Source organism: Nylanderia fulva, unplaced genomic scaffold (genome assembly GCF_048542155.1).
Source record: "Nylanderia fulva isolate GAGA-0341 unplaced genomic scaffold, ASM4854215v1 Scaffold13, whole genome shotgun sequence".
Classification (NCBI taxonomy): domain Eukaryota; kingdom Metazoa; phylum Arthropoda; class Insecta; order Hymenoptera; family Formicidae; genus Nylanderia; species Nylanderia fulva.
In genome coordinates, this window is record NW_028189518.1 from 5,606,074 (window position 1) to 5,626,011 (window position 19,938).

General features: G+C 26.8%; 4 protein-coding genes across 5 annotated transcripts; 1 reads left to right on the top strand and 3 right to left on the bottom strand.

The window, feature by feature from the left end:
• Positions 1 to 400: 400 nt before the first annotated feature.
• LOC114932519 (putative pre-mRNA-splicing factor ATP-dependent RNA helicase PRP1) lies at positions 401 to 5,348 on the bottom strand. Its single transcript, XM_085479853.1, has 9 exons — positions 5,183 to 5,348; positions 4,353 to 4,708; positions 3,411 to 4,105; positions 3,095 to 3,325; positions 2,720 to 2,939; positions 2,340 to 2,462; positions 2,077 to 2,267; positions 1,793 to 1,955; positions 401 to 1,688 (listed from the first exon to the last, which is right to left on the bottom strand). The coding sequence occupies exons 1-9, from the start codon at positions 5,233 to 5,235 to the stop codon at positions 1,561 to 1,563; spliced, it is 2,160 nt and encodes a 719-aa protein (XP_085335979.1). The 5' UTR covers positions 5,236 to 5,348; the 3' UTR covers positions 401 to 1,560.
• A 409-nt stretch (positions 5,349 to 5,757) lies between these two features.
• On the bottom strand, positions 5,758 to 7,484 carry LOC146724480 (nucleoporin Nup43-like). Its single transcript, XM_085479854.1, has 7 exons — positions 7,291 to 7,484; positions 7,052 to 7,156; positions 6,842 to 6,966; positions 6,640 to 6,761; positions 6,396 to 6,547; positions 6,047 to 6,293; positions 5,758 to 5,969 (listed from the first exon to the last, which is right to left on the bottom strand). The coding sequence occupies exons 1-7, from the start codon at positions 7,402 to 7,404 to the stop codon at positions 5,797 to 5,799; spliced, it is 1,038 nt and encodes a 345-aa protein (XP_085335980.1). The 5' UTR covers positions 7,405 to 7,484; the 3' UTR covers positions 5,758 to 5,796.
• A 1,647-nt stretch (positions 7,485 to 9,131) lies between these two features.
• On the top strand, positions 9,132 to 19,531 carry LOC114944834 (TNF receptor-associated factor 6). Of its 2 annotated transcripts, none has more exons than XM_029320889.2 (6): positions 9,132 to 9,231; positions 9,945 to 10,079; positions 10,477 to 10,698; positions 12,176 to 12,420; positions 13,260 to 13,515; positions 18,992 to 19,531. In XM_029320889.2, the coding sequence occupies exons 1-5, from the start codon at positions 9,132 to 9,134 to the stop codon at positions 13,512 to 13,514; spliced, it is 957 nt and encodes a 318-aa protein (XP_029176722.1). In that variant the 3' UTR covers position 13,515; positions 18,992 to 19,531. The 2 variants fall into 2 exon arrangements, with proteins under 2 accessions (XP_029176722.1, XP_029176721.1); XM_029320888.2 differs by lacking the exon at positions 18,992 to 19,531 and adding an exon at positions 13,871 to 14,220.
• On the bottom strand, positions 13,881 to 16,868 carry LOC114944835 (cardioactive peptide). Its single transcript, XM_029320891.2, has 4 exons — positions 16,664 to 16,868; positions 15,185 to 15,262; positions 14,793 to 14,871; positions 13,881 to 14,585 (listed from the first exon to the last, which is right to left on the bottom strand). The coding sequence occupies exons 1-4, from the start codon at positions 16,667 to 16,669 to the stop codon at positions 14,371 to 14,373; spliced, it is 378 nt and encodes a 125-aa protein (XP_029176724.1). The 5' UTR covers positions 16,670 to 16,868; the 3' UTR covers positions 13,881 to 14,370.
• Positions 19,532 to 19,938: the final 407 nt, after the last annotated feature.

Consider the following 19,938-nt stretch of genomic DNA (forward strand, 5'->3'; position numbering starts at 1 on the left):
TTTTTTTATATCATATTTTTATAAATTCATCTTTTTTGAATTATCTAATAGATATATAAATATATATTTAAATATTGTAAAACACTATATATATATATATATATATACATTAATAATATTACAGAGATAATTTTCAAAAATTTTGTTTCTTATACATATTAAAAAAAAGATAGAATGTGCGATATATATAAATTTCCAATTCATTGTAATAAAATAATTTATTTGTAATAAAACATTAATTTAATTAGTTTCAGACTTTCATAAGATCTTTTAATTTTTTCGCACGTTTATTTATATACAAAATCAAAAAACTATTTTGATATTCCCAGCAAAAAAAACAGCTGTTGATTATAATAACTGATATGAATTTAATATATGATAGAGAATCCAAAACATTCGATTGAGAATTACTTGAATTTTCTTCTTTAAAACAAAATCCACATATTTATTGTTAATATATGTAGAATATCAATGATGAACAATAAACATATAGAATCAAATTCACACGCTTTTTCAGGTGCTAATAAAAGTGTTTTATTACACTGAATGTTATTTTTCATGATCTGTGGCCACAGCATATTGGTTTTCTTTTTTATGTTTGCTTTGATTATACTAATATATATTATAAATAGGTTTTTTTCTGTGATTTGATTTTTTTAGATCTAGGTAATGTGTTTAGAAATACTTCTCTTTGTTATCTCTTTAGTTTGGTTCTCTCTATTTTGTCTAATTTAGATAAAAGTTTGTTGTAAAATCAAAATTTATAATGAACATATACAATTTTCTCTCTTGATATGAATTCTCTATGATTTTTTTTTCATTTTATTCAGAAATGCTATATATGTTGCACACATTTTTTAATAAATTAAGAGAATAGAAAACAGTTCTATTTGTTTCAAGTTCTATTTGTTAGCATATCAAAACAGATAAAGAGAGAGAACAATATGTTAATATTAGCACAAGTCGAAGTTTTCTTTTAGAGGATTTCAAGCAAATATGAAAAAATTATTTAACTATTTTTAAAGTGGCCGTTTTATACTCCTTCACAATATATAGTCAACATTTAATACAAAAATTACCTATTATATCTACATTTAAATGTAAATATAATAAATTTATATAGTAAATTAAACTATTAATAGCGACATTCCAAATGCGTCCGAATGTAGATTACTGTAAATTCTACTATATTAAAAATTACTTAAAAACTAAATTTTCTCTTAAATGTACATAAATAATCTTTTTATTGATTAACTATGATTTTTTGCTGTGTCTCAAGCTAATTGTCCATGTTTAATGCTTTTTTTCGAGCTTAAGCATTGAAAGTATTCAAATATTCAATTTTACATCAAACAAGCTACTCTTAAGTTTGTATAAAAACTTAAATGTTTTAATATATTTCTTCTGTATCTTAAATGAAGAATAGAGAGTGACTTCTCACAATATTTTATGTGATGTAACTTTGATGTGTGAAAAAGTGCCAAAGTTCATTATGCATGACAGAAGCAGATTGACTGAATACTCTCGACAGTTTTCAAACATGTCTAAAGTATATAGAGGTTAGAAGCCTTCCTGATACTGCTTTGAATCTAGTTTTGCCTGAATCATTTCTAATTGCCGTTTTGCTTCACACTGAGGGAAATTTTGTAGATCATAATATTGCGGTGCTATCATGAGCAACCAATCAGCTGTAAAAAAACAAAAATTTAATAAGAAAAATTATCTTAAGTCAATCAAGTAATAAAACGTAAATATGCATTTGGTATAACAATTATATAATAAGAAAACTTACGTTTAATGTCAGTAACAGTTCTGATATAATTTTTAGTAGTAAGCACGAATTCATTATAGATAACCCACTCTGGTTTGTGATCCAGACAACTGCTTGGATGAAGCTGCACTACTTGATTATCCTTAATAGTTAGATAATGTCCTGTTCTCTCTAAATGTGCTACCTGTTCATATAATAAAAATAAAATATAAAATAGAGTATAAGATAAAGAGAAATTAATACACAATCTAATATTAAATTATGATTGTATATATTTGTTTTAAATTGTTACCATATTAAATTACCTGCATGAAAAACCCATTAACAAGAGCTTTCCTGATATTAATGTAATAATCTTTTGAGTTGAAGTCGGTTGAAGTGCGTTTTAATACAAATCTGTCCATTATTCTGCTCAATTGTTGTCTTACATTATCTCCGCTCTTTAATGATCGATAATTGACGTAATTATCGTAACACCATTGGACATCATCCATATCTGTACACAAAAATATGTAGAAATATTATAAAATACTGACATATCTCATAAAATAATAACAAATATACTCACGTTGTTTGAAGGAATGATATACATTAAGTAGCGTCAAATGATCACCATCAATATGTGCAAATTTCATTTTTGCATCATCCGCAGCCTTCTTTGATTCGTTTGGTCTCACAAAACACTGTGGGACTAATACCACGTCAATCATCAATATACTACCATGTTATCTTACCACGATTCGAACTCTATTATACTTTACTTTTTTAAAGTTCTCATATATTTTACATATAATTTTTATAACAAGATTGAGAATGATTAAAACTATATTTCAATTTTTAAAATAGAATATTAAGATAAAAATATTAACATAGCAAAAAATAAATATTATTAGACTAATTAAATGGTTATACGGATATTATCGCTTACAGCAAACCTCGATACGTTACCTGAGAGCATAGCAGTAATGCTGAGTATTTCATTGCTGCAATTATGATTGCAAGAAGCTATAAGCATTTTTGCCAATTGAGGATCCAATGGAAATTCCGCCATCACTGCGCCGAGATCTGTCAAATTTCCATCATCATCAAGAGCAGCCAAATAATTTAGAAGTTCCAAAGCTCTCATGAGGGTTTCAGGTGCAGGTGGATCCATAAAATCAAAATGTACCTGTAAAATCATATATGATAAAATTAGTAATATATAAAGAATATAAAATTGTTTTCCTTAATCAAAATAATGAATCTACCATACATACAATACTTAATAATAATACATACCATACATACAATATTTAATAATACAATACTATTAATAAAACATACCAGATCATCGATACCAAGTTTCTTCAATTGCAATACAACACTCCCAAGATTGGAACGTAAAATCTCAGGATAGGTATTATCCTGCATTTCATTTTTGTATGCTTTTTCTGTGTACAATCTGAAACATTTTCCAGGCCTTGTTCTTCCAGCACGACCGGCTCGTTGTTGTGCTGAAGCTTTACTAATAGGCGATACTAAAAGAGACTCGACACGAATTCTGGGATTGTATACCTATCAACAAAAAATATTTTGATATTAATAATAAACTTATAATAATATAATAAAATTCTCAATGAAAAAATAAAAATATATTTACTTTTTGTTTGGCAAAACCAGGATCTATCACAAAAACAACCCCATCGATAGTCAACGATGTTTCTGCAATATTAGTCGAGACTACGACTTTACGACCTATAGCACCATTAGGTTTCGTAGGCGGAGCAGGTTCGAATATTCTCTGTTGAAGATTCGGTGGTAGCGTCGAATATAGTGGTATACACTTTAATTCACCGACTTCGGGTCCCAAGTTGTCCATTTCTCTTTTAATTCTCTTGCAAGCTTCCTCAATTTCCTCTTGACCAGTTAAAAACAATAAAAGATCCCCAGCAATTTCTTCACACATTTGAATTTGAATGACAGTTCTAATTGCAGCTTCCAAATAATCCCTTTCTGGCTCGGGTGTATAAAATATCTCAACTGGATGTGTTCTACCAGGTACATTCATAAGTGGTGCATTGTCAAAATATTGTTGAAACTTTCCAGCGTCCAAAGTGGCACTCATAATCACAAGTTTCAAATCTGGTCTTTGCTTGATCACTTCTTTCAAAACACCCATAAGTAAGTCGGTAGCTAATGTTCTTTCATGAGCTTCATCGAGTAGTATCACTTGGTATGCATCCAGCATAGGATCAGACATGCCTTCACGAAGTAACATACCATCAGTCATGTATTTTAGCACAGTCCTTGGTGAACTACAATCTTCAAAACGGATACTGTATCCTACTTCTTGGCCTGTTTATAAATTATATATATTTTAATTTCTTATTGCACTGTATTGTTTCTGATATAATATTATACAATTCTTATCAAAGATCAAATAAACTTGAAAGAAAAATATCAAAATTATTTAGCACCTTTGTAAACATTTTAATGTATATATTGTAAATATAACAAAATAAAAAGTAAAAACATTTATTTTTTAATTTTTAATATAATACCTAATTATATATATATAAAATTATATATGGACACATATTACCTAAGGCAACGTCCATTTCTTCTGAAACTCTTTGAGCTACACTCATAGCTGCTACTCTCCTTGGCGATGTACAGGCAACTCCTTTGTTTCCGATACTTCTTGAATACTCCACACACCATTGTGGTATCTGTGTAGTTTTACCAGAACCTGTCTCTCCGACAAGAACAATACATTGATGCTGAGATAATAATCTCACAAAATCCGCACGATATTCGAATACAGGCAGAGTTATCCTTTTCTTGTAAAGCTCATAGTATCTCGGTGTGTATGGCAGCATAGTGTATGGATTGAACTGCACTTGACTCTTTGTCGCTGTGGATGCTGTGGTTGTCGCATTGTTGGATGTTGAGCTATCCCTGTAAAATGATTATATTGACATTTTTCTAAATACATGAATGATCATCTGTATTTTTTCCCAATAAACGCATCGAAAAAATATTGCTTTTGTTTTGCGATATAAAGGTGTACGAAGTTAATGACAGAATTCTGATAAAGCGTACAAAATTCTTGGTACGCACTGATCGACGAGGTGATTAAAGCTGTGTCTCTTTTGTCTTTTACAATTGCAAAATCACGAAGCGAGACACAAAATTAAGACCCATTAAGGAGCAAGGAGTCCTTGTCGCCGAATGATCAGAAAGATCTCGACTCGCTATAATTTATAAACAATATCTACGCGTGTGTAAACACATAAATGGTACTGATATAAATTGACGTGAATGTTGCACAGCCCAATAATGCCGCGAATAATTGCACATGGCAAATGGGGACTGTCGACGGATCCGTCGTCGCGTCGGTCGAAATAAGGAAAAACACGCTGGCGCACTTACGTAGCTTTTCGTTTGACATAAGGGTCCACGACTTCGATCCTACGCTTCGACATAGCGTTCTCGTCACCTCAAACCTAGTCGAGCAGAAGCTAAAACTGTTTACGAAATTTCAGGCAAGGCGTCAGTCAAAATGGCAAGCAAGCGCCAGCAGCGGTTCCGAAGCTTTCTTGTCTTTGTGGTAATGGTAGGTGACAGCAGATGGCGATGCGATCAGCGATTTTTTTTGGGCGCGCATACAAAAGTAAAAAGAAAGCAATTTCTAAAAAAATTAATTTAATAAATCATGTCTATTATAAATAAATTTTATAAATAAATTAGATAAATGCTGTTCCCTAAATAAACATCAAGTAAATTTATTATGTACATAAATAGCTTTTAACAATAACAAAAATTTAAAAAATTCAAAATAGATCTAATTAATTTTTCAAAATTTAAAGATTCAATTAAACTTTTAACAAGATAAAATCAACTTCTTAGATAAAATAATTTTATATATGTGCATCATGTATATCTGGAAAAAACAATTTTTATAAAAGAATAGGTTGTATATGTGTAATTGTTTATTAAGCATAATATGAAGATATAAAACCAATATATATTCACACAGATTCTTGTTATACAAGTACATTTTTTACAATATACATTGCTTCATTGTCACATCCAAAAAGTAACGTTGACCTGTTAATATCAATACTGTTTATCGGTTTGTGCATAGCAGCACATAATGATGTCACATTAACTTTTCCATTCGCACTAATTGTATTTAACCAATGTGTATCTGCAGTATCTGAGTCATATCACAAAAAACAGAATGTTAAAATCAGCTTTTTTTATGTGTAACATTAATAATTAATTACAACTCACCAAGTTTTAGTTTTGAACTTTGTGCATTGTTCCAATGCCACAATTCTCCACTGATAGAACAAGTGAAAAGATTGTCAGGTCTGTCTTGATGAAAAAGTATTTCACTAACAGCTTTGGCATGTGCATTGAGTTGCGACATTGGATAAGTATTTTGCCTTAAATCCCATACAGTTAAACTGCCATCATCTCCACCAGCGACTACAATATGCCTTTGAGTAGGATGATGCGTAATACTTGTAGCTGCTGTCTATAAAAACGTTTTCATATTTAAAATATTACTTTAAGCTATTTAAAGAGACTTGTACATTAAAAAAGTTATTAAAAATAATATAAAATTTTTCTAACTTACTTTAACTTGATCAGAAAGCATAAAAGTGGATGCAGGTATATCTCGATCATTTCTTAAATCCCAAACTTTCATGTGGCCTCTTGAATTTCCCGTAAGTACTTCATTGTGTTTTAAAAAGTTAACGCAATATATGGAACAACTATCAGCACTTTCTGATAAAAGATAATGTTTTGCTTTTTAATATATAATAATTGGATTATGATTATACTATATTAGCAGATATTTTTGAACATGTATCATTTACCAATAATTCTAACTGGCTTTTTTTCTATAGATGTAAGAAGATTAAGCTTTCCATCTTCTCCCACAGAAGCTATGTCCTGTTCAAAAGTAGATAATGCAGTACAAGAGGCATAATCTGATGTTCTGTAAAAATAATTAAAAACATAATATTTATTTAATAATATTTTAGCTTGAACAAAACCACTTTTAAATTTTTCACTTACTTAAAATTATGTATAAACTCCCATGCCATGTGCTCCTTAAATTCAGTACAAGTATCTTCGTACACTTGCAGTAATCTTACAGAACCTAAAGATGAAGAAGCCACAAAGAAATCGTTGCTGATAAACTAAAAAATGTATTAGAACATTTTATTAGAATTTTTAATGCACAAGTTAAATTATTATCTATATCTTAAAAAAATGATATATCACCTTCAATTCAGTAACATCTCCAAGGAATGAGTATGATGACAAGACTACAGGTGATGGTTCTTCATCATAATTTGTCCTAAATGTCCAATACGTTATTTTATTTACCTATAAAATAAAATTGACAAACAAAATTATTTGAGCTTACTGAATAAAATAACTTGATTTATCTAATTACTGAATAAAACTAAATGAGGATAAAAGTTTAATTTAGAGGTTAAGTATATCATATATTGGCTTACAGGATTATCCCAGCTGCCAGTTAAGAAATTCTTTGCTTCTGTAAAATCTCTATGTTGCCATCTTATTTTGGAAATTTTCTCTGATACGAATGTTCCTTGTACGTTCTCGCCCATTTCTGGATAAAATCAGAGTAAAACAAGAGTCAAGTAGCTCACACTTGAATCAGCTGACTGAATTGCCCGCCAAAACATTACCATTGCGCATGCGCATGAATATGTTCTAATTTAAGATGAGTTTACGCAGTCATTCACAGTTGGTTCTCATATTTCAGATCGTCTTAAGGCCTCGTTCAAGCAATTCTTAGAATACATAGATATGTTCTAAGAAGCAATCAAATGGCCGCATAGCGTCTTTTGATTGGTTGACTGGTTAAACGAGGTTTTAAGACGATCTTAATTATAAGAATGGACTATGAATACCGCCCACAGAGTCGTAAGTTATAGAAATTGACTAATCACAGTCTTCTTCTTCTTCTCTTTATGGCTGGTTGGGCTTCAGCTTTAGAGCATGCCCATACGCCATTAACTACCGACTAATCACAGTCGATTATTCTCCTGAACTTCAACTGTGATTGATCAATTTTGACGATTTACGACTTTACAACTCCTATTATAGACCTTGCATTATGTCACAAATGTCTTAAATAAGAACGTACTATTGATCGACCAATCAATATTGACTTCTAATTGGTCCAATCAACGTTTTGAAATTTTCGTAGCGTCAAACGAAACGTACCCATTATTTAGGAAATTGCATTACTCCTACATACTCTCAGCTGCTGTACATGAAACTTGTTAATTGTAAAAAACAGCAAAGCATAATGTAAGTATATATATTTTGACTATATAATAAAATAGATAATTAATATGTAATTCTGTTGAATACATATCGTGAAAATAAAAGCAACATATATATATATATATATATATATATATATATTATATCAATATATTATAGAATTTAATACATGAGTATTAGAGTATAACGAAGTAAAAGTAACCCAAATTCGCGCATTATAATATATATATATATATATATATATATATATATATATATATATATATATATTTATTAAAGAATGTTAATTAAGAAAAGATATTGCATTCCTTACACACATATATGCATATATACGCATGCACATATACACACATACACATACATATACACACACATACACATATATATACACACACGCACACACACATGTACACTTATTTTTATTTTTGATATTTAATATTTTTTATATATGCAACAATGATTTTTTTATTTTTCATCTATTATATCAAATATTTATTCTTTTTTCTATAATTTTTATTAAATTACATTTATATAAAATTAATATAGAAAATATTTTTTGCATATAAAATATTTATTCAACTTTACTTATAATAATATTAATATATATATATAAAATAAATATTTTTTTATTTAATATTAAAAGTGTGTATATATATGTATAATAATATATATATATATATATATATATATATATATATATATATATATAATATTGAGACATTATATATAAACATATAAAACAATATATTTTATTATTATTGAGAAAATTTATGCTTTTATTATTTGAAAAAATATACAATTTATATATAAATCTCGTTTAATTTTTATTAAAACATATATGTTTTATTAATGATTTATTAATTTTATATTTCTACATTGCGCTTCCATTGGACAAGGAAAAGGACAAGAAAAAAGACGATAAAATCTATTTTTGAGAGTGAGTTGAAGCCATCATCGTTCGGAGCATTCAAGCGGATTTTAATTTATTCGATCACACGAAGACGAACTCACAACGTGTGCTGTTTACGCGCGCGCGACAAGTATGTCGACAATTATACATTACATTATATCATTATTGTTATTTTACCTCAGTACGTTCTATTTATCATGCAGTGGTTTAAGCGAATCTTTGCGAAAAATACGTAAGTGTGAAATATATTATTTATATATTTTACAATATATATTTTGCATCATTTCTAGTTAAACTTGACATGATCAAAACGATTAAATTTTTTTTTTAATATTAGCTATCGACAAAACTATTTATAAATAAAATTGAAAAATAAATAAATAAAATTTAAATATTGGCACATAATTAAATTTTCAATTTACAAAGTTAAATTAAAAGTTGATACCAATAATAGAATTACAAAAATATTACAGGCATATTTATTATAAAGTTTTAGTTCTTATATTTATCTTTTGCATGAATGATTTGAATACAGATTTTATTATGAAAAAGAGTGTATGGTATATATATATATATATATATATATATATATATATATATATATATATTCATAATTATACAATATATACATATCTTTTATATTAAATAATAAAATTTTGTTTGATTTATCAAGAGAATTTAAAATAAAAGTGGCTAAAAATAGAAGAAAATATATATTAAATTGAAAAAATAATAGCAATGAAATATTGTATTAATATATTTTCACAATTGCAATCTCTAATTTTAAAATACAGAAAAATTTATAATTAAAAAAAATCAATTTCTATATATATATAAATAACTTCTTTTTCTTACAAATTAATTTTTTTATAAAGTTATTTTGTGCATTGCTCGTTATTTAGTAAATATAGATCTATCTGAGATGCATCTTACTGTAATTTTTAGCCGCGATTGAGGCCAATGTCACCAACGACGATGTCACGGAAACGCAGCATACCATTTGTAAGATTGCAACGGAGGATGTGGTAGCAAACGCACGTGCTACTGTTACAACAGTACTTACTGGAGCTTGTAAAGCAAGTGAGCAAAAATCAAAATTAATATTAAATATAATTTTATATTATTAGTATACTAGACGTATTTACTTCATGCATTGCATTAAAAATTTTAAGATTTTCTAAATTGATTTTCATATATATGATATTGGATAAAAATGATAAAATAATAATTGCACACGTAAAAAAATCTTTTTTAATTAAATTTTTGGTATCTATAATAAAAAAAAATATCTCAATTTTATAAATTTAAATAAAGAGACAATCATTTTCGATTCAATGCCAAATTAAATTTTTTTTTATTCCAAGATATATATATATATATATATATATATATATATATATATATATATATATATATAGATAATTTTGCTTTAGTACATAAAAAATTAATTGTAATTTTATAACATGTATACTTCCAGAGGCGATGGATGAAAAGTTTGCAAGATTAGAAAAAAAATTAATCAAAGAATTCGCGGATATTAAATGGTTACTGTACAACATTTTGGAGCAACAACCGGATTATCTAAAAACTGTACAAAACGCTAATCTTTATGATGGAATATCTGATGATTATTTGTCGCCAAGGCAAGATGAGATCAATAAATTCAACAATACTGTACAAAATTTATCTACATCAAATGGTTAGTGCAAGCATCATGAATTAATTCTAGAGTATACATTTCAAAGTAAAAAAGTTATTATATATGTATAAATTATATATAAATTTTTGCAAATTTCTGATAACAACAAAAATAAACGTGTTTATTTATTAGTTCATAATAGCAGTAGTTAACACGTTTATTTATTAGTTCATAATAGCAGTAGTCTAAAGTTAACTTTATGCTCTCAGCTAAACAGAGAGTATTTTAGTTCTTCAGCAACTAATAGTAAGTCTAAAGTTCTCAAAACTTTGCAAGTGCTTCTGCTATTATATAACAATTTGCAAGACATATTTGAATGATATTAGTTGTACTTATTGTTGGTTAAAAAACAATTTTACAGTGACTGCAATTAAATGTGTAGTATAATAATATGTATCTCAAAAAAGTAAGAACTAAAAACAAATTTTTATATTTTATATTGATTATTGAAATTAATTTCTTCAATATGTTTATACATTGCAGAATACATTTGTAATTTTTTAAATGAAATTTTTCTTAAATATGAATCAAGCTATTATTTAATGCAAAATTTAATATTTAATATGAAATGTTATATGATTAAAACTTGAGTTAAAATTTTGAACAAATATGTTTTTATAATTTGATTCCAAAAGCTTAGTAGCAAAAAATTAAATTAACTTTATTTTCAATTGCTTATAATTAAAATGAAAATGTATATTTCAGTTTCTTTAAGAACCTAAAATTAAACGCACAAAACATATTATATTTTAACTTCGTATGCGTTACCGCATAATAATGTAAATGTCATTCTAGAATAATGATCAAAAATATAATGCGGATTTTGCGTGTGTAGAATTCTTGCATTTCTTGCATAATATGCATAATATGCATTGTTACTTCCTAGTCTAAGCTAAGTATTTGTATGTAAGAGAAATGTGGTTTCATGCAAATGTAGATCTGTTGGAGGTGCGTTGTGGAAAGTTCGCCTTGTCCATGGAACGCGCACGTGACAAAGCTAAAGCTTAAGTCGGGATAAACATGATTCAATCGAAATGAATGGTGCAACAAAGTACCCAGATTTATTCGCGTTACAATATATGATTAACTCTACTTATATCTCAGTTACGTTTATACACATAATAAAAATATCGTGTAATTCACTGTGGAATCTATAAAAGCTACAATACAATTACTGTTAAATATAATTATATTATGTTATAGTCGCAACTTTTATTACATAGTGATTTTCGATTCTTTAATTAGCTTCACAATTAAAGCTTTCTCATCAAACTCTTGCTAAAAAAGACAACTTTTAGAGATATACATTAAAGGATACATTATTTGATAATATAATAATAATCATAAAAATTTCCATTAAATAAAAAGAATAATGCATCAAGAGAAGAAAATGGTTAAATATTACGTTAATATATAAATTATATAGATTGTTAAAGACTAAAATTCAAAACTAACAAGTATATATAATTATTTACAGGTACTGCGAGTGCATTTGTTTATTATTGGCAGATAAAAAACTTCGACGAGATGCTGACGAGCTGGCAAACCGGTCGATCAATGCGCAGCCCTACTTTTTACACGGGTCAGAGTGGTTATGCTATGTATCTAAAAATCACGCCGAAATATTTTCCAGACGGCACGATTTTTGTAGGAGTTGGATTGACACGTGGCCGTTTCGATGCCGTTCTCACATGGCCCTTTTCGCAAAAAATTCGCCTCGAGGTATGTATAAAAGGCACAACGATGAAAGTTCTCCGAGTCGGGTGAAGAAATAAGTCTTCGAAAATAAATCGGTAACACGCCCAAGTAAAATAAGATGTCACAAGGGATTTTCGAATTGTGCGAGTAATACAATTGTGTAAGGGACAAAAGAGAAAGGGCCTGCGGGCGGGTGGCCTTTCGATAGGGAAAAAAAGAAGAGCGCCGAGATGTCGTACTGAATTCTCATCCACAGTTTTGCGTACGAAAGACTATATTGATCCAGGCAACACCAAGTTCAAAATTAGTGCATAAGATATATCTTTTTAAGATATCTTTAAGATGTCTTTTTGATATCATATCATAAGAGATTTTTTAAAGCTGTCTTAAAAATTTCTTAATAATGATATGCGCCAATTTTAGACTTGATGTTGTCTGGGGAGAAACAAGCTCAGGCGAAACTTTCTAATGCGATAGAATGATTTCAAAAGAAGTTATTAAGTTGCGACTACATATGACGTATTTTATTATTTTTTATAATATTATAAATAGGATAGACCAACTTTTGAACGTCAAGAAATATATTAGGAGATATAATGGAACACTATATGTATATATTCCTCGACGTTCAAAAAATGATCTATATGTATGTATTTTTTTAATATAAAATGTTTTTTAAGTATTTTTTTCAGAATAATTATTCAAAATATAAGCGTAAAGTTAATGATAATTTTTTAGAAAACTTTGATTTCCAAATATTCTATCTGTATTCTATAGATGTGACATATTTTTCATACTAATTAATATTGAAATTAAATTAATTAATTAAACGATTATCTATAATAATTTATGTGATTCGACAGGTATTAGATCATTCTCTGGAAGGAATACGCGAAAATCGACGATCTCGAATTTGGGATCCAGCTACACTTTGTACAGAAAATTTTTGGGGTAAGCCCGTGAAAGATAATCCAGAGTGCGTCGGATTGAGTATTTCTAGACGTGTTATTCGATCAAAATCATTATCAATCATATCTCAACAAAATTTGAGAACTACAAGATATATGTGGAATGGAAGTGTGCTAATAAAACTTAATGTTTATCTACAAATTATTTAAGGTAAGCTATTTAATTAATTATCAAAAAGCAGTATTTCTCTTTTGCAAAAAATATACTTTGTTATTATTGAATAAAATATATGTATTATGATTTATTTTAAAAAAACAAAGAGAAAGAACGAATTAAATCACATCATTATATTAAATACTAATTGACCAGATAATGGATTTTGTAAAATTTATTGAATTACAAACCAGATCCAATTTAACAATTATTTCAAAAATATCTGGCTTTTATATTAACAAATTAATTAAGATTTTATATTTGAGAAGGGATAAAGGTACACATAAATAAATGCATAGCCATCGATCAAGATATCCCTATAAATAAATAAATATTTCTAATTCTATTCTAGCTAGCACCAATATTATGCTGATTACATGTTTATATTTTACATGCTTTCTTCGTGGACAATACATTTGTAGCGTTAAAATTGCCCTGAAAGTTGTGTATAAAATAAAAAGTAATTGCATAATTATATAATTCTCTCAATTACATTTACATTTGTTTAATTACGAAGCAATAAGCAAAAGTATAATAATTATAATAAATATTAAGTCAAACATATCAAAACGTAAGTGTTGTAAAGTGAATGCAAGAGAATACAACTACGTTCTGCCAGTTTTTTTTAATCACTTTCTAGTTTTGATTTATAATATGTATAAAATCAAATAATATAATTTCAATAACATAATTCTTATTAAATCTGTTTGGTATTGATATTATTAATTAATTAAATATAAATTAATATGATAATATACACTTAAAAATAAAAATATATGTATATGCACATTCGTCTGTTAAGATTGAAATACTGGCGGCGCTCAAACGTGTGTCAGGTTGTGTCCGTCAAAATTAACTTTCCTGTCTGTTACGTAGAGGTATCTGATTTGAGACATACACTCGCGGCATCTGCTGTAATTGATAATTGTATTCCTCACGATCGATCGCGTTCCAAGTATTTTGTTTAGCGGTATTCAGAAGAGTTCTGAATAATTGAAGCAGCGCAGAAATACGTGGTTCTTTCTTCTCTTCTCCTCTTTTTTCCTCCGAAACAAATCTGCCACATCCTGAAGAAAAAGTATTCGATTATTAAAATTTTATTTATTAAAATTTGAAAGCATTGCGTTTTATCATTCTATATCAGTATAGTTCTTACAAAACTTAGCTAAGAATTTTAGTTGTAAAAAATTTTTAATATTATAATAATATTTGTATTATACTACAAAATTATAATTTCTTATTATAAATGCTAAAAAATGAAAATTACTTCTTACCCGTAAAAGCATTGCAAAACGGTCTCTTTGGTTTGATTGTGTTCTCCATCATAAGAGCGTTTAGAAGCTGTCGGTCAAACTGCAGAAGTTAATCGCATTCTTATTAACGCAGTTTTTATTTATTTATTTATTTTTTTTTTGAAATATTAAATTCGAGTTTTCAATATGCAGAATGTTTTCCAGATTCGATTAATTTATTTATATATGACCAAGATGTATGTATATATTTTACGTAAAACAAAAGATTGTACTATTGCAATATTTCTGTCATATTCTACTAAATTTTAAAAGATTTTTTATATTTATAATAATTATATTTAAAAACAAGATATATTAATATGCATTGAGCAAACAATTAAATTGAAAAAATTATTCGTTAAAATCTGTCTCACCTTATCTCTTGAAACCTCAGTATTTGCCACTTGCAGTAGACACATGCAAACCAGCGTGCAACAAAGATATTCGGTAATCTGTGAAACAAAAAAAGGGATCAATAAATTCAAAACTATTTCAATATATTTTATAATAGTATTATGAATAATGTAATTAAAAAAATAACAGACACACACACAAACGGTGCATTTTTGTGATTCGTTTGCAACAAATATTTACGTTATATAAACATCATAGCCCGTAAATCCGACTCTTAAGCCGCTTAGGCATTCTAGATTAATTTACACAATGTTTAATTAACAATTAGCGTAGCTATGGCATTATTTGACACGCCATATAAAATGCATTTGATTTGGTTTAATTAACTTAGCGAAGATAATCGATAATAGTTTTTTTGCAGAAATATATCTTAATAGAGTGAAAAAATAATTTCATTATTATTTATAGTACTCGATATACAGCTATTTTTGTTTAATTTAAAAAAATTTTTGTTCCAATTTTCCAGTGGAAGTGTTGACAGCCATTATTTATTAACATTATTCCAATAATAGATATATTCGTAACATTTTTGTTTCAACATTTGCGTATTTTTTAGAGATAATTTTCTTTTATTTATAATTATAATATATTATTGAAGTACATCGCATATTATTATTTTTTAAATCTTAATGTTAAATGTATTAAATAAATTATTAAATTAAATTTTTTGTTAAAAAGTGAAACTTTTCTTAAATTATTGAAAATATAATTTCTTTAGAGAAATAATCTTAGAGAAGATAATATCTCTTTTATTTTATCTGGCTGTCTATATATATTTAAAAATACATCTCTTTAATTTAATCAGAAATATGATCTTGCATATTTGTATTTACTAAACTGAAAGTTGTTTTATAGATTTATATACTCGATAAAAACATCAAATATTATTGCAAGTATATTTATTTAAATAATTTGTGCTATTGTATATAAATGTTTAAATTTATATATATATATTTTACAAAAATAATAACTTAACAATGAAAATACTGCAGATATTGCATTCGTAAAAAACATGAAAGAATTCACACATTTAAACTAAATTCTAAATTATTTTGTAAACACGCAAGTTTATTATCAAGTTTTTTATAGGTATAAAATCAATTAAAAAATAAATTTTTCAAATAAAAATAAGTTCTTTATAAAAATTATTTTCAATTATTAATTATATAAAAAGTATTATAATATTCTATTTATAATACATTATTTTTATCTATAATAAAATAGATTTGTAGAATCTTTATAAATAAGAAATAAATTTGTATAAATACTTTTACATATATATATATATATATATATATATATATATATATCTTATACATATATCTATATATACATGCATCTTAAGTTGTATATATGTATATATAAAATTGAATTTAATAATTTATATCATTGTTACGAAAACATTCATAATAACAAAAAGATTATAAATATAATATTACCTTCATATTGCAGTCTTCTTAGCAGAGAAGTTTTCAAAACTTCAAAATTCTTCAAGATTCTGAAGTGCACTCCTGAAACGATGCCTTTTCAATAAAAATTATGATCTTGATCTACTACGGTCAGTACGGATTTCACGTTTGCAAAGAGGCTGTCACACGCGGTAGAAACCGTGGCTTCTTCCTCACGTTTGTGGGGTAAAATCGCGCGACGGCTCTTCAAATACAAACCCCGTTAAACCCCCTCCATTGCGATAAGCGCTGCGGGGGTGAATCCAAGCCTGGAGAACGCATGACCGCAAAAGCGCAGGTGATGATTATATTTGATACCTCAAAATACTCTTTTATCAAGGCTGCACCTAGACTTTGTAGATGACTTGCTAATGTACTCTTACAATTACAGTTTAATTCCAAAAGAATCCTCCTTTTGTTGAATTCTACTAGGGATGCATATAAGAGTTTTGCACAGAAATGCAGTTAGAAATTAGAAAGGAAAATAAAATAAAATGTACATAGTAATATTATAATATTATAATAACGTTTTAAGTATCAGACTATATTAATTATCTTTCTCTCTCTCTTATTATTTCTATTAAGAAAAAATTATTTATATTATTATTTATATTTATAAATTAAATTTTTATTCTATTTTTCTAATACATTTAAATATTAAATAATTAGCTGCATCTAATTGTAATCCATATTTTTCTCTAAGGAAAGATATATTTTCTTTTCAGTATTAAAAAGCCTATAAAACTTTTAATATTTATTTTCTTAAAGATATTAAATTATTTTCAATTTCCTTTTGTCAGAAGACATTTACATGATTTTCTAGTTCGCATAATTTTCCGTTATCTATAATATTCGTGACTATTCACGGGGTATGCATCTTATACAGTTCCTTAGGCAGATCTCGTACATGTTGCTCCTTAAGATTCACGGATCATTAAGTTATGGATTACACAATTTAACAGAAGTTTCATAACTATATTCTACTATATTTTACTGCATATCTGTGAGAGAACTCGTTCTCACTCTTTGTTATGACACTATACTATTTGATTGTATATTATAAAGCAATATTTAATACAGAGCGTTTAAAACTATTGAAATACAATAACGAGTGATTTTTTTAGATTTTTTTATATAGCGCGTAATCTATAAAAATTGAATTATATGCTGAAAGAATGTAGGAAATAAAAATCGATGTATATTGTATAAATTGTTGAGGGTGTACGTTACAAATAACAAGCGTCAGTGTATATAACGTATTAATTGTTTTATGATTTAATTTTAAACGTTATTTTAAAATGTTACGTTATTATTGATTTAATCAATTTTAATCTCGATTCGATCTCTATCTTTAATTTATTTTTTACAACTGACTTTTTATTAAGTGTAAATACTCGATCAAATATATAACATATTTTTTTTGATTGCAATGAATTTTCATATAAAATTCTTTGATTAATTTAATATTAATACTTTCTAAAAATTTCAAGACATTAATAGTTTATAGACTTGTATTTAAAAGAAAAAAGCATTTTTGTAAATGATACTTTACACGCGTCAGCAGATAACAAAATCCTATTTTTAATTTACATATTCAAGTAAATGCGTTGCATTAATACAATTTTAATTTCATATTTAATTGCGAACATATTTAATGAGTTGTGAGTTAAAAAATTGCATCGCGCAAATAACAAAAAGGTCAAAATGAAGCTTCTCTTAAAAAGGAAGAACATTTCGTTCACAAAAATTCACTTGAAATTATCAAAGAGATTGTCATTAAAATTTACAGTAAAAACGAAGCATCACGTATGCGCATCATGTATAAACAACATCATAAATAACGAAGTCACTCTCTTACGAAAAATTTACGTTAAAGTGAAATGTTAGTTTACGAATTTTTAAATTTGGATTAATTCTGTCTATGTACCAACGTTAATTATATTGCAACGTGTTATACAGACTGCATCATAAACAGAGATATATCAATTTCGTGACATAAATTTTACAAACTACACTTTCAAGCAATTATATTTTATACTTTATTTAATTGTTATACTTATGTAATATATATATATATATATATATATATATATATATATATATACTCAAACTATTTATTATATATTATCTATACAATAATATAATTTATACATAATTATAGGCAAATTAAAAATAAAAGATGTAATAATATCTCAATATTGATAAGATAATAAGAAATATTTTACTTAAATTTTATATGAATTAAATATAAATGCATTATCTTCTTTTTAGCGTTTAGCATACAAGGAATTAAATATAAATGCATTATCTTCTTTTTAGCGTTTTGCATACCTACGATTTTAATATATGTATACAACAATAAATGAGGACTTGGATTATGCAAAAAGATCAAAATGAAGTGATTGGAACTGAGGATTAGTATTGATTAAATCGATGCCAGGAAGCGAAGTATAACAGGTCGGGTAAGAGTCTTCGTGTAAAAATCGTAGAAAAAATAGTCGAGCTTAAGTACTTACATCGTTCCCACATCAGAGCCCGCTGAGTTAACGATTAGATCGTTCAACCTAGTTCGCCAGTGGTTGTACATTTTTTCTTTTTTTTTCGTTGAAATTTTCGACTACATGCTTATCTGACGTGACAATAAATATTTGGAAACTGCAAAAGATGGACCGACGAACTAAACAATCGTCCAAGATCAAAGATTATATACTCATTTCAATCACATATATGCGCAATATATATATTTAGGGCTCTATTTATATATAATAACAAATAAATATACGTAATAAAAATAAAAATAATATTTATATAGAAAAAATATATACATATATATGTAATAATAACCATGGTTAATGCTTCTCGGTAAAAAATTTTTTGTATAATATATCATATATAAAATATAAAATTATATAGAAATATATAAAATTCTATGTAAGTTATTATGTATATAGTTATATATATATATATATATATATATATATATATATATATAATTATACGTAACTTATATAGAATTTTATATATTTCTATATAGTTTTATATTGTTATATTGTATATAATTATATATATATAATTTTTTATGGGGTTAAACAATGTGAAAAGTTATTGTTTTTTCAAATAAATAGCGATCTTTAATTTTATGAGAAATAACTGCTGAATATAAGCGCTACTAACAATAAAGTTAACTCAAGTATAATCATTATCCTGATCCTTGCAGTTACTGGATAATAGATCACTTATGAATAAGAGATGCGTCTTATGCAAAA

Coding starts and splice junctions, on each gene's coding strand:
- LOC114932519 (XM_085479853.1), bottom strand. CDS start 5,235: ATGTCGAAGCGTAGGATCGAAGTCGTGGACCCTTATGTCAAACGAAAA. Junction 2,463..2,719: donor CATTACTGCTATGCTCTCAG/GTAACGTATCGA, acceptor ACGTGGTATTAG/TCCCACAGTGTTTTGTGAGA. Junction 2,268..2,339: donor ATATCATTCCTTCAAACAAC/GTGAGTATATTT, acceptor TTTTGTGTACAG/ATATGGATGATGTCCAATGG.
- LOC114944834 (XM_029320889.2), top strand. CDS start 9,132: ATGTCGACAATTATACATTACATTATATCATTATTGTTATTTTACCTC. Junction 9,232..9,944: donor CGAATCTTTGCGAAAAATAC/GTAAGTGTGAAA, acceptor TGTAATTTTTAG/CCGCGATTGAGGCCAATGTC. Junction 12,421..13,259: donor CGCAAAAAATTCGCCTCGAG/GTATGTATAAAA, acceptor GTGATTCGACAG/GTATTAGATCATTCTCTGGA.
- LOC114944835 (XM_029320891.2), bottom strand. Junction 14,872..15,184: donor CTGAGGTTTCAAGAGATAAG/GTGAGACAGATT, acceptor TAACTTCTGCAG/TTTGACCGACAGCTTCTAAA. Junction 14,586..14,792: donor GTTTTGCAATGCTTTTACGG/GTAAGAAGTAAT, acceptor CTTTTTCTTCAG/GATGTGGCAGATTTGTTTCG.
- LOC146724480 (XM_085479854.1), bottom strand. CDS start 7,404: ATGGGCGAGAACGTACAAGGAACATTCGTATCAGAGAAAATTTCCAAA. Junction 7,157..7,290: donor CTGGCAGCTGGGATAATCCT/GTAAGCCAATAT, acceptor TTTATTTTATAG/GTAAATAAAATAACGTATTG. Junction 6,294..6,395: donor TGCTTTCTGATCAAGTTAAA/GTAAGTTAGAAA, acceptor ACGTTTTTATAG/ACAGCAGCTACAAGTATTAC.